The sequence below is a fragment of the Phocoena sinus genome, chromosome 20 (genome assembly GCF_008692025.1).
Source record: "Phocoena sinus isolate mPhoSin1 chromosome 20, mPhoSin1.pri, whole genome shotgun sequence".
NCBI lineage: Eukaryota > Metazoa > Chordata > Mammalia > Artiodactyla > Phocoenidae > Phocoena > Phocoena sinus.
This window is the reverse complement of record NC_045782.1, coordinates 48478006-48491324: the sequence shown is the minus strand read 5'-3', so window position 1 is coordinate 48491324 and position 13319 is coordinate 48478006. Positions and strand designations below refer to the sequence as shown.

The 13319-nt window shown below is 56.8% G+C and overlaps 1 protein-coding gene across 1 annotated transcript; it reads left to right on the top strand.

The window, feature by feature from the left end:
- Positions 1-205: 205 nt before the first annotated feature.
- ENPP7 (ectonucleotide pyrophosphatase/phosphodiesterase 7) lies at positions 206-12281 on the top strand. Its single transcript, XM_032617506.1, has 8 exons — positions 206-458; positions 1754-1899; positions 3043-3669; positions 4333-4816; positions 5286-5364; positions 6395-6494; positions 7029-7263; positions 11923-12281. Exons 1-8 carry the CDS (start codon positions 206-208, stop codon positions 12279-12281), a joined length of 2283 nt encoding a protein of 760 aa, XP_032473397.1.
- Positions 12282-13319: the final 1038 nt, after the last annotated feature.

The window sequence follows — 13319 nt, the reverse complement described above, 5'->3', positions numbered from 1 at the left end:
TGAAGCCCAGAGAGATCCGCTGGCAATAAAGGCAGACGCGCATGAGGGCCCGGCAAGGACACGTGGTCGGGGCCGCTGTAAGGCACAGGTACATGCACAGTCTCATTTCAGTTGCACAGGATAAGACTGGCCCAGTGACCCTGGGACTTTGCTCTGCTCCTCAGAAAGCACCTGCCTGGGTTCTTGCATGTGTGGAGAACCCATCATGCGAAGCCCGGCTGTCCTCCTCGCCGTGGCTCTGGCCACCCTCCTGGTTCCAGCATCAGGGGCGCCCATCCAGCGGCAGGGGTCCCGGAACAAGCTACTCCTGGTGACCTTCGATGGTTTCCGCTGGAACTATGACCAGGACGTGCACACCCCCAACCTGGACACCATGGCTCTCGATGGGGTGAAGGCTCGCTACATGACTCCGGCCTTTGTCACCATGACCAGCCCCTGCCACTTCACTTTGGTCACCGGTGAGTGTTGGCCTCAGGTGGGGCTTCGGGGTGGAGGGAGAGCTGAGAAACCAGGGAACCAACAAAGGGAACTGAGCACATGCATGGAGCCCTGACCCATGGGGCTCGTGGTGCCAGAGACCAAGGAAAGACCAAGGAGGGAACACTGTCACTGGGCAGACATGACACGGCCAACGGGGTGGTCAGCGACCCTTACTGTTGGTGGCAACGGATAGAAGGCAGATAAAAACACCTGGGTGTCTCAGTTTAAACGGTGATCACAGCCAGGGTGGCAACCTGGGAGGGCTTCTGGTGGAGGTGAAGGTGGCCAGGACTCAGAAAGGCAGGAGAAATGAGCCTGAGTCTCCTGCTTTTTCCACCACTCACCCCTCTCAGCCACCCTCGAACCCACTATTGCTCTGTTTAGGCTAAAAGCCTAAAATCCAGGTGTCACAGAGGCACACTCCCTCCGGAGGCTGTAAGGAAGGCTCCTTCCTGCCTCTCCCAGCTTCTGGTGGCCCAGGTGTTCCTCAACTTGTGGCCACAGCTCTCCAACCCCTGCCCCCTTGTCACACAGCCATCTCCCCTCTGTGTATCTCTCCTCTTCTTATAAGGACACCTGTCATTGGATTTAGGACCCACCCTGATGCAGAATGCCCTCATCTTAACAAAACCAGTTACATCTGCAAAGACCTTATTTCCAAAACAAGGTCACAATTGTAGGCTCCGGGTGGACACAAACTTTGGGGCACATCATCCGGTACAGAACAGCTTACTCTCACACCAGCATTCCCATGACCACAGACCCTTCCACACACAAACGGAGGGACCTGGTGCTCCCTTTTGCATGTCACCTCCTTACTTAGCATGTCACAATGGGGATGTGGAGAAAGGAGGCGAGCTCTTCATCACCCCGCCCTTTTCCACCTTCTGAACTCACACACAGGCATTTTGCCCATGAAAACAATAAATTGTAAAACCTGCCTCCTCTTGGTTCATTTATCTGCCTGCCTGGGATTCTATTTCATGGCTGGGCCATAATTTATTTAATTAGCTCCCTCCTGATAGCCAGCCAGGTTGCTCCCAACCTTTTGCTAAAACCAACGAGGCTGCAAACAACATCTTGGCACGTGTGTATTTGCGCCTTCGTGCGCGTTTAGCTGCACGGTAAGCTGCTCAAAGTGGAAGCAGAATCTGAGTCAGAGCATGTGGCTGTGATGGCCCAGCCCGGCTCCCGTGGCGGCGGGTGCTTCCCCGCTGCCCTGGCTGTTTCCTGCCCTCCCACCACTTCCTCTACGCGCCCACCCACCCCACAGGCAAATACATCGAGAACCACGGGGTGGTTCACAACATGTTCTACAACACGAGCAGCAAGGTGAAGCTGCCCTACCACGCCACACTGGGCGTCCAGAAGTGGTGGGACAATGGCAGCCTTCCCATCTGGATCACAGCCCAAAGGCAGGTATGCTGCACCCACACCCACTCGGACAGACGGGGGAGGTGGGAGGGGGACCCAGCCAACGAGGCCATGACCACGTGACATCCATGGCAGGCCCAGTCCCCGCCCTGGGAGTCCAACACTCCCGGCACAGAGGGGTGTTGAGTGGGGTCCCACGGGAGGTGGGAGCCTGATGCCCGTGAGGACCCACCAGCAGCTACACAGCCTGCCCACTCCTCCCTGGAGCCCTGGGACCCAGAGGGGCTGTTCCATCCTCCCAACCGGAGTGAAACCTGGACTTCGGTACTGTTGGGAAGGGGGCCGCGGGGAAAATAATGTGACTCCACAAAAAGGCAGGTAACAATGAAATGGCTTCATACTGTTCCCCTGTCGCACGCCTCTCAGGGCCGGGCAGCTAATTCTAAAGAGGTGGGTCATCCTAGTGAAAAGCCCAGGACCCCAGCATCTTGCAGTGTTCTGGGCTTCCTGGCAACAAACTCAAATGATAAACTTCAGAGGTTACCCCCACCTCATAGGCAAGGCATCTATCCATTCATATCTGAGTCCCCTCACTCTGGAAGGAGCTACCAGACACCAGGCTGACTTGCAGAAAGTGTAGCCAAGAACTTGGCATCTCGAGGAAGAATGGCCAGAGGGAGTGGCCAGGCAGACGGGGCATGCACGGACAGATGGTTGTGAGGACAGATGGATCTGTAAATAAAACAGCAATCGGTTTGTGGAAAGACAGACGGATGGCCAGGTTGAAGGCTAGAAGGGCAGGTCATGGGCGGTGTGTGGAGGGGCCGATGGACACACGGCTGGACGAGAGTACAGCAAGCAGAAGCCGGGTTGCAGGACGGAAGGGGAGGGCTCTTGGGGCAGCACTGTGACCTAGGGCTACGGTGTCGATGAGGACGCACTATCTCATTGGTGCCGGGCCCACTAGGCACCTGCTCTCTCCTCTACAAAATCAGTATCAGCCCTAATAACATAAGAGCTACGAAAGACCTTTCAGAAAACACAAAGTCCCGTGCCTGCAGTTAGGAGCAGGGATGGGTGAGTGGGCAGAGCAAGGGCAGGCAGCGAGGGCAGAAGCGTCAGCAGCTCATGACAGGCAGGGGACAAGTGGCAGGAGGCCCGTGGCTCTGACACCGCCTTCCCCGGCAGGGCCTAAAGACTGGCTCCTTCTTCTACCCGGGCGGGAATGTCACCTATCAAGGCGAGGCCGTGACGCTGAGCCGGAAGGAGGGCATCCTGCACAACTACAAGGACGAGAAGGAATGGAGAGCCAACATCGACACTGTGATGAAGTGGTTCACAGACGAGGGCCTGGACCTGGTCACCCTCTACTTTGGGGAGCCAGACTCCACGGGCCACAAGTATGGCCCCGAGTCCCAGCAGAGGAAGGATATGGTAAGGCAGGTGGACAGGACCGTGGGCTACCTCCGGGACAGCATCAGGAACAGCAGCCTGGAGGGCAGCCTCAACCTGATCATCGTGTCCGACCACGGCATGAGCACCGTCAACAAGAAGGCCAGCGACCTGGTGGAGATCCACAAGATCGCCAACTTCACCTTCAAGGACATTGAGTTCGAGCTCCTAGACTACGGACCAAATGGGATGCTGCTCCCCAAGGAAGGAAAGCTGGAGAAGGTATACAAGGTCCTCAAGGACGCCCACCCCAGACTCCACGTCTACAAGAAGGAGCTCTTCCCCAAGTCCTTCCACTACGCCAGCCACCCCAGGGTCACCCCCCTGCTTATGTACAGTGACCCCGGCTATGTCATCCATGGGGTGAGTTCCTGGGGGTGCAGGTGCTTCCCTGGGCTGCTGGGTCTCTTTCCAGTTCTGTAAAAAGCACCCTCTGTTTCTAGCCAGACACTAATTTGAGGAGTGTCAGCCACCAAAGGGACACACCTGCACTGTGTAACAGGAGTCGGGGCGGTGTACGTGCATTGCATACCTGTGTGTACGTGCGTGCATACGTGTGCACGCATATGTGTTTGTGTGTGCACATGTGTACGGGGTAAAGTGCAGGAAGATTAGCTGTAAAAGTGACACGGAAGAGGTGAGAGCAAAGAGCCCAGGGAGGCTGAGTGGGAAGCAAGACACAGAGCAGGGCAGGAAATCTGGGAGAGGAAGTACCGAGGTTTGGGGCGCCCAGCAATGGAAAGGAGCCCAGCAAGCATCCTTGGGCTGAAGCTCCACCCCACTTACTTGGCGGTCTCCATTCACATCACCGGGTCTTCGCTAAGCCTCCCTCTTTAGGCCACTGATCTTTGGGGGCTGAGAATTCAGAGAGACTGAGGCTCAGAATCCTTCCCGCCCACACCCCCACTTTGAACTCCTTCCAGGGGTCCTCTGCCAATGCAGGGCCGTGCAGAGGGTGCTGGTGGAGAGGGTGGGGTGGGCTGGGAGGGCCAGCAAGAGCTCACTCGGGGTCCTCCCTTCCCGCAGAGAGTGAACGTGCAGTTCAACAAAGGGGAGCACGGCTTCGACAACAACGTCATGGACATGAAGACCATCTTCCGGGCCGTGGGCCCCAGCTTCAAGAGGGGCCTGGAGGTGGAGCCCTTTGAGAGCATCCATGTGTACGAGCTCATGTGCAGACTGCTGGGCATCGTGCCCGAGGCCAATGACGGGCTCCTCGGCACCCTGCTGCCCACGCTCCAGGAGGCCGGCGACGGGGTCCTCGGCACCCGGCTGCCCACGACCCCCTCAGGTGCACCCCTGCCCTCCACCAGCACCCATTGCACCTCCAGGCAGTTGCAGGTGATCTGTGCGTGCACAGCTCTGACCAGCGTGCCCAGCCTGCCACTAGGTGTCATCTTCTCTTCCCCTGCCCCTGGCTCCTGGGAACAAACACCTCGAGTCCCTGACATTCCCACGGGCCCTGTGCACTTTGTGCATCTTGGCGGCGCAGGCAGGAGAGCAGATGGATGTAAGCAGCCTTGTTTAAGGCGGGGAGGCTGAGGGCCAGAGGAGCCGGCGGTTTGCCCACAAGACAGGCCTTCCAGGTGAAGTCCACCTCCAGGTTCCATGGCCACATGAGGGCTCCTTTCTTCCTAAAGTCTTCCTCTGCCAGCCTCTCACACACATACCCTCCCACAACCCTGACCCGTCTCAGGGGCAAAGGTCACCTGGGAGCTGGCAAGGTGGCAGCCCCCGTGGGTGCCTGGCTGGAGGTGGGCAGGCCCCGCCGGGCAGGGGCTGTGAGGGGTCACATTGAAATGAGCCAGGAAGCCAGTGCAGCTGGGGCAGGAGAACAAGGCCGGGGGGCGGGTGGGGCCGGTGATGAAACCAGGGCACTTGTGGGGGCAGCCTGGTGGCACCTCACCCGCCATTAAGCAGTCGGGGTGAGGGACATGCTCCCATTTCCCTCATTCACTGGCTCCTCCGACTTTCCTTAGGGTCTGCCCTCCTGCCAAGAAGCTGGCCCCCCTTGGTGACAGGACTGCTGGTGGCTGCAGTTCTCCTGGTCAAGGTCGCGTAATACCCACTGCTCAAGGTCAGAGGCCCAGGAGGTAGAGGGGAGGGTGGGACCATGCTCCCTGCAACTTCAGCTGACACCCCCGCCCTGTCAGTCCTCGGGCGCCCAGGCAGCCCCTGCCAGCCTCCCTGCTCTAGACTCGGAGCAGTTCTTTCTAAAGCAGACAGCCCAGACAGAACTTCCCCGGCCCCTTCCCTCCTGCCTGCAATGTCTCTGTTCTCCCTGGGAACAAGGGAAGCCACGGTGGGTCAGGTTTGGGAGGAGAACTGCAGGGCAGTGTTCCTGGAATGTGTGGGAAGCAAGCTCGGAGGACTCAGCTAGCTGCTGGGTGACAGCCCCTGGCCAAAGCAGAAGCAGGTCACTCGTTCTTTCTAAAACTACGCAGCGGGAGCCCGCTTGGTGTTAGGCTCTGGCCTGGGCTCTGGGGACACACAGTGAACCCTGGAGTTTGTAATTTAGGGGCCAGGGAGGGCAGATAATATGAAGAGAACAAATACATACCCAATAATGGCAGAGAGCAGGCCATAGAGAGGGTGGGGGAGAGGGGACTGCTGTTTAGGTCACCTGACCTCGCCTGGAAGAGCCTCTGTGGGGTGGGGGAGATGTGGGATGAGGCCTGAATGATGAGGACCAAATGGCCGCACCAAGCCCCAGGGGACGAGATTCCAGGCAGGGGAGAGCAAGAGAGAGGCCCTGAGGTGGGACTGGCTCCTGTGCTTCTGGGAAAGAAAGGAAGCCAGTGTGCTCAGAGGCTGGTATACAAGCATGGGTACGCGACGGGCTTCCATGGGAAGGCCCTGGGGGAGCCCCCAGCTGAGGTCACGCAGGGACGTGCCGTGGTCGGACACGAATGATCAGATGGCACACTAACTGCTGGGCAGGAGCACAGACACAAGAGCAGGTGCGGCCAGTGAGGGGGCCACTCAGGGGTCCAAGCAGGACATCTCAGTGGCAGGGTGGAGATGGGGCAAAACGGACAGATTCAAGATACCTTTAAGGGTATACCTGACCTCCAAGGTTTATGGATAGATGGTGGGAGATGGAGGGTGAAGAAAATGGAGAGGTGAACGATGAGTCTGAGGATCGGGGCCTGAGCTGCCCGATGAAGGACGGAGCCACTTACGGAGAAGTGAGCAGGCTAGAGTCATTCTGTACCCGCATGCCCCACCTTCACCCACCCTATTCCCGCCCAGGTCCAGCTGAGGGTCAGGAATTCCCACAGGGGCCCTCCTCAGACTCCGCCCACCATGGGTGCCTCTGTGCTCCACCCTGGCCAGCGAATTCCCTCTATCCCTCCCTCCGGGCACGTCTGCTTCATCTCCTCCACCAGACCCGCCTTTCCCCGCCACATCCCTTCTTCCCAACCCAACACACACCTGTTCTTCCAGGCCCACCTCCTCCAGCAAGCCTGCAGAAGCTACTGGACACGGATGCGCCTGTCTCCTCAGTAGACCTGGGGCCATGCCTCCCTGTCCCAACAGCCCCAGCCCATGCTTGGCCATGATGGTGCCGGCACTACGACCTGCCCAGGTTAGACCTCCGGAGGCACAGGTCCACTCACCGGTCCATGGCTCCCAGACTCGCAGGACGCCCCCACTCCTTCCCTCCCCCTCCCTCTCCTTCTCACCCCCCTCTTCTGCCTCCCCACTTCCTCTCACCGCAGAACTGTCCCATGGAGGTGCCACCATCTGTGGCCACGGGGGCGGGGGGGGTGTCGGGAGCCTGCTCGGGAAGGCGCCGCAGGCCTGATGGTGGTCGAGCTATAGGACCTCAACCTCCACCTCCGATGGGCGGCGAAGAGGCTCTGCCTGGAGTTCCCTGTCCCAAGTCCGCATGCCTCCAGCCTGGGGCCATCTCCATCTGGGCTCACCAGGTCCTGCACCCAGGCCACCGGGAGGGTACCGCCAGGCAGAAAGCATGGATGGAAATAAAGGACCAGGCTGGTCGTTACTAAAATGCAGTGACCAGTGTGGGTGTGACCTTTTATTCTAAAGCCTGCTGGGTTCTTACAGCCTCCCCACTTGGATCCAGTGTATAATAAACTCCTAATTCCTTAGGAGGCTGACAAACACAGGGGAACCCACTCATTCTTGTTGGGGATGGGTCCTAGAGGTACAGCCAGCAAGAGGTGGTAAAGGGTGGGATCCCCGTTAAAAAGGAAAGTGGGGGGGGGCTTCCCTGGTGGCGCAGTGGTTGAGAGTCCGCCTGCCGATGCAGGGGACACGGGTTCGTGCCCTGGTCCGGGAAGATCCCACATGCCGCGGAGTGGCTAGGAGCGTGAGCCATGGCCGCTGAGCCTGCGCATCCGGAGCCTGTGCTCCGCAACGGGAGAGGCCACAATAGTGAGCGGCCCGCGTACCGCAAAAAAAAAAGAAAGGGGGGATGAGAACTGACAGGGAACCAGAATCTCTATGCCACACTGTTCAGCAAAAAAGAAAACATAGCAATTGGTAGAATGCCATTGGGGCGGGGAGAAAGGGGGAGAAGTCTAGACATAAGACATGTCCCTGGAGAAGTTTCAAGAGAGGGTGAGCATTGACTGGCTCCAGAGAGGGGACCTGGGTGGCCAGGCCAGGAGCAGGGAAGACACTGTCCACCACCTAGTGCCTTGGACACTGTCAGTACTGAGCCACTTCAAGGACTGTGCGTTCACAACTACTTTCAAGAGCGTAGACTTTGGAGTCAGACCAACTCCTGCTCCAGTCTGTCCCCACCCACAGGCTGTGGCCTTAGGGGGGTCTTTTACCTCCTCCAACCTCAGTTTCCTCATCTGAAAAGAATGGGATGATAAGGAGGTGCCTGCCTCCCTGAGATTACCCCAGGATGAAGCACCGGGGCAGATGCTTCATAGTTGGTAGCCATGGGAATGATTAAATCCCTACTGTGGGAGGTACTGAACTTGTCAAATTCAGCTCTTTTTCTTTTTCTTTTTAATAAATTTATTTATTTATTTTTGGCTGCGTTAGGTCTTCGTTGCTGCTTGCGGGCTTTCTCTAGTTGTGGCGAACGGGGGCTACTCTTTGTTGCGGTGCACAGGCTTCTTATTGAGGTGGCTTCTCTTGCTGTGGAGCACGGGCTGTAGGTGTGCGGGCTCAGTAGTTGTGGCACGTGGGCTCAGTAGTCGTGGCTCGCGGACTCCAGAGCGCAGGCTCAGTAGTTGTGGCGCATGGGCTTAGTTGCTCCGCGGCGTGTGGGATGTTCCCGGACCAGCTTTTGAACCCATGTCCTGTGCATTGGCAGGCAGATTCTTAACCGCTGCGCCACCAGGGAAGTCCCAAATTCAGCTCCTAAACAAATAAATCCAGCTGTACCGATGGGAGACGCATTGTTTGAAGGACAGCTTTGTCAGGATCTGCCTATTCCTCACCTATGAATCCCCCCTGTCCCTTCCCCGGGCCTCTCGCTTCTACCTGCAGCTTGAGCTTCACCTCCATCTACACGATCCATCCATCCCAACCTGCCCTCCATAGCTGCCTAACCACCAGCCTAGAACTGGAGTCCTGCCTGACCGGAAAGGCCTTGCGGCTCCCTGGCCCTGCATCCCATAGTTGTCCTGGAAGGACTACCCCGCCCCCACTGCCTGCAGACATACCAGGATACCCAGACCCTCCTGCCTGCCCGTACCACCTTCTGACTCTGGACAGGCCCAAATCAGGCTGGAGGAGACCGGGGGGTTATCCCTATACATCCACGTCCACGGAGCAGTGAGAGTTCACAGGTGCCGGCATAACAACCACGACCCCCAGGTTTCCAAGAGACACCCAACCTTTAACTGAGAGCCCACGATTATCATGGTCAGCCTACCCTACTTTCCAGGGACAGGCCAACAGATACTCTGAGAATTACTCTTGATTGGCTCTTTCAAACAGAAAAGAGAAAGAGAGAGAGAAAAGAGAGAAAAATAATCTGGTCTGTCCCACATTAAGTATCCTGCTAGTACAGATGTCTGGCGTCACCAGAGCACCCAAAAAAAAATTCCAGGCAGTTGACTGACTTACTGAATAAGCTTCCTTTATCGGGAACACAGGAGCTAAGGTGGGCAGTGAGCTGTGGGCTGTTTCCCATCTGTGCAGCTGGGGGTGGACCAGGGGTGGGGGCACTGCCCTGAGCAGCATGGCGGGTTCAAACCAGCTCCTGAACTCCACCACTCACTAACTCACCACTCTGCAGCCCTGGGCAAGTTCTCACACCTGGGCCTCAGTTTCCTCACCTGTAAAATCAGGACCAATAGCAGCACCTGTCTCATGGGGTGGGCCTGATGACTGAGTTAATATCTGCAAACCGGGCTTCCCTGGTGGCGCAGTGGTTAAGAATCTGCCTGCCAATGCAGGGGACACGGGTTCGAGCCCTGGTCCGGGAAGATCCCACATGCCACAGAACAACTAAGCCCGTGCGTCTCAACTGCTGAGTCTGCGCTCTAGAGCCCACGAGCCACAACTACTGAGGCCCACGTGCCACAACTACTGAAGCCCGCGTGCCTAGAGTCCGTGCTCCGCAACAAGAGAAGCCACCGCAATGAGAAGCCTGCACACCGCAACAAAGAGTAGCCCCCACTCACCGCGACTAGAGAAAGCCCGTGCACAGCAACGAAGACCCAACACAGCCAAAAATAAATAAATACATTTATTTTAAAATATATATATATTTACAAGCTGCTTAGAACGGGGCCTGGCCCACGGAAGGCCTACGTGTTTTAGGAGTTATGAAGAGACAGGGTATCACGTAGTGAGAAAGTAACAACGGCTCCCTTTTCATCTCCAAGCCTTCTTGTTTCTCTAGCAGACAGCTTCTGGTTGGTGATACTAAATCTTAAAACACCTCCTTCTGTAGCATAGAGAGAGGACCCAGGCTCAGAGCTCTGGCGGGCAACTGTATAAGGGTGGAATGTTACAACCCTGTTTTATTTGCATTATATTTGTTTTTATGATCACCTTCAGCCTGGATGAGTGCTACTGATTTTCCATTTGAGTCTGTTATTTTAAATTTTTTCCTTTTAAAAGTAACAAGTAAAAAAGAATGAGTTGATTTAAAGAAAAATGTTGACTGGTGGACATAACAAAACGTATAAATAATAAAGGAGGTTATCCGGAAGCAGACCTGCTGGAGGTTGTCCACTATCCTCCTGCCTCCCCTCCCCCCCCACAGTGTGGCCAGCCCAGGACACTTCTGGAGGGCAGCACTCGGCCTCTCTATGGCCAGTGTCCAAAGGTTCCCCCTCCCAGCCCCTCCACAGAAATACACTATATTTCAAACATGCCCCGCACCCTTCCCGGCTACCTATCAGAGGAGTTCAGGACACCACGGAAAACTAATGTTGCAGTTTGCTGCACAAAGTTTATTTTACTATCAGTCCAACTAAAAGAGTCTGGAGAAAACCCCAGCTGAAACGAAGCCATGCACTGCATTCCGGAGCCACGTGGAGATGACTGGGCACTCACACATCATCCACACACAACTGCCTGTCAGCTCAGAGCCTTTGTTGAATTTGGCCAGTCCCGCTGCTGGCAGTAATGGATGAAACATCTGAGTAAAGACTGGGTAGTTCATGCCTGGCTGGGTGCATGATTGGGACACTGAAAGCCCCCTTTGTCAAGAAGCTCTATTCTTTAGAGCCAGCTCTGCATGCTGTCACCAGGAGGCAGCACTCTTGGGCTCCTCAACACCCCTTGAAGCCTTTCTCAAGCAGCTTCTGAAGTAGAGAGGAATTCAGAACCTCCTGTTCCTCCAGCTTCTCCTTCTTCTCTGAAATAGCTGCACTCCTCCTCAGACCAGCCTTGGGGAAGTGATCAAGCAGTATTTATGTTTCCTCTAGCTTTAGATGGAGCCCCAAGCAAAATACCGGACGTTCAGAGAAAACTAGAACTGTCTACACTAAATTTGTTTTAGGATCCCATGACGGAAGGGATCATGTAGCCCCACGCTTAGCACAAGGGCCACCCTGGATCAGTGGTTCTCAGATTGGTAGGTCTGGAAGTGGGCCTGAGAATTTACATTTCTCACTAGTTCCCAGGTGATTCTGATGCTGCTGCCCCTGGCACCACATTTGAGAATCTTTGCACTGGATAAAGGTTATGAATGAAAGAAAAGAAAAGAAAGACGGAGGGAGGGAGGGAGGGAGAAAGGAAGAAAAAGAAGGAAAGAAAGAAAGGAAAGGAGGGAGGGAGAGAGAGAGAGAAAGAGAAAGGAGGGAAGGAAGGAAGGAAGGAAAGAATGGAAGGAGGGAGGGAGGGAGGAAGAAAAATGGCCTAGACCAACCTCCTCGTGTTAAACAGGATAAGAAGGTGGCGTCACCCACCAGTTTGCTCTGGACAAAGGTGGGAGGGAAGCACAGGTATATCCAAGTTCAATCCTGGTAGGCTTGGCCAGCCTCTTCCCGAGAAGGCTCTACTTGCTGGCAAAGTCTGCTTTCCGGAACCCAGCGAGCTGCTCCCCTCTCCACTGAAGAGAAGCCTCCCTTCAGCCCTTCCCAGTCTTTTCATTTGTCCTGGGACTCAACAGGAGCACCTGCGAGTCTTAAAACCCGACAACTGCTTGCGACGCATTCCGGCGACCTTTAGAACGCGCGGGTTCATCTCCCCCGAGCTGGAACCGAAGCGCCGAAGCCTTGCTGCGCCTTCACACCTCACAGCAGCAAGCGCTTTGCGCACCGGAGTCGCTGGGAGGCGAGACGGCAAGAATCCTTCGGCCCCCGCCCCAGGCCTGCAGAGCTCCCGACTCAGGGCGCCGGGTCCCCCAGGCAAGCAGGGTCACCAAGGAGGGCAGCGCGTCCAGACCCCAGCGTGGGCGCCTCATCCGACGCCTCCCCACCCCCCACCCCCGCCACGGGACCATCTGTTGCCATGGTTACCCGCCGCACTCCCAGCAGCCCGAGCCGGAGGTTCATCTCGGCAGGCAGAGGACCGCTGAGCCCGCTTGAGCTGGGGACTCAAGCAGGACGGGACGCGAACCTCACGCGCCGCATACGTACGCTGTACACTTTCACACGCGAACCGCACACGCCGCGCACTCATCTCACCCGCACTCGGCACGTACCACATCCCACCCCACACACACCACATACACACAAAACACACGCCACATGCACGCACACTCCACACGTGTTGCGCACACTGCATGCACCCCACGCTCTACACCACCTCGCTCCACACACAGCATAAATACACGTACAACACATACAGACACACACCCCTACTCGGGACCTGGACGCCGGAGGATACCAGCCCTAAACAGGCGCCCCCCGCTGGCCCTGCGCCGACTTCTACCTCCGAAGGCACAGCCCGCAGCCGGGTAGAACCCTTGCCCGCGCACGCGCAGCAAACTGGTGCGCCCGTTCCTTTTGTGATCGGCGGGCAGCGGATTCCCTGGCCCTCTCTGCAGCTCGACCTTGAAGGTCATTTAAGGGACGGGGCAGCACCGAGGGGCGCGCACCCCCAGGCTGGACGGTCAGCGCGGTGGCCCCGGACCCCCCACTCCTCATCCCGCCCGGAAGCGCCCTGACCCCGCGTCTCCTAGCGGCCAAAGCCCAGCGGGCCAGCCCGAGGGTGTCCCGGTCGGACTGTCCGGGGGCGCGCTTCCAGGGAGAGCTTGCCAGGGCCTGAGCCTGGGGGACCCCACCACCACCATCGCAGGGATGCCGCCTCCTAATCCCATCGCACCTCCGGAGGTTGCCCCTCCATCCCACAAGGCAGAAGGAGGCTGAAGGTGGTGAATCTCCCAGGAGGAGAGACCTAGGCCACTCACATAACCCCAGTGCCAAGAAGGCAAGTCGCTAAGACCCGGAATCTTTTCCATCCGGATGAGAATTTACTCTGGTCAATTTTTTGTTTTCCTTTTGGTGATAAATCACTGAAACTTTCAGCTTAAATCTCCAAAGAATTTCAAAAAGTGGAGCGACATAGCTGTAACAAAACTATCCCATTACCATGAATAAGTTTTATATGAGTAAGTTTTCTCA

Coding starts and splice junctions, on each gene's coding strand:
- ENPP7 (XM_032617506.1), top strand. CDS start 206: ATGCGAAGCCCGGCTGTCCTCCTCGCCGTGGCTCTGGCCACCCTCCTG. Junction 459..1,753: donor CCACTTCACTTTGGTCACCG/GTGAGTGTTGGC, acceptor CCCACCCCACAG/GCAAATACATCGAGAACCAC. Junction 1,900..3,042: donor GGATCACAGCCCAAAGGCAG/GTATGCTGCACC, acceptor CTTCCCCGGCAG/GGCCTAAAGACTGGCTCCTT.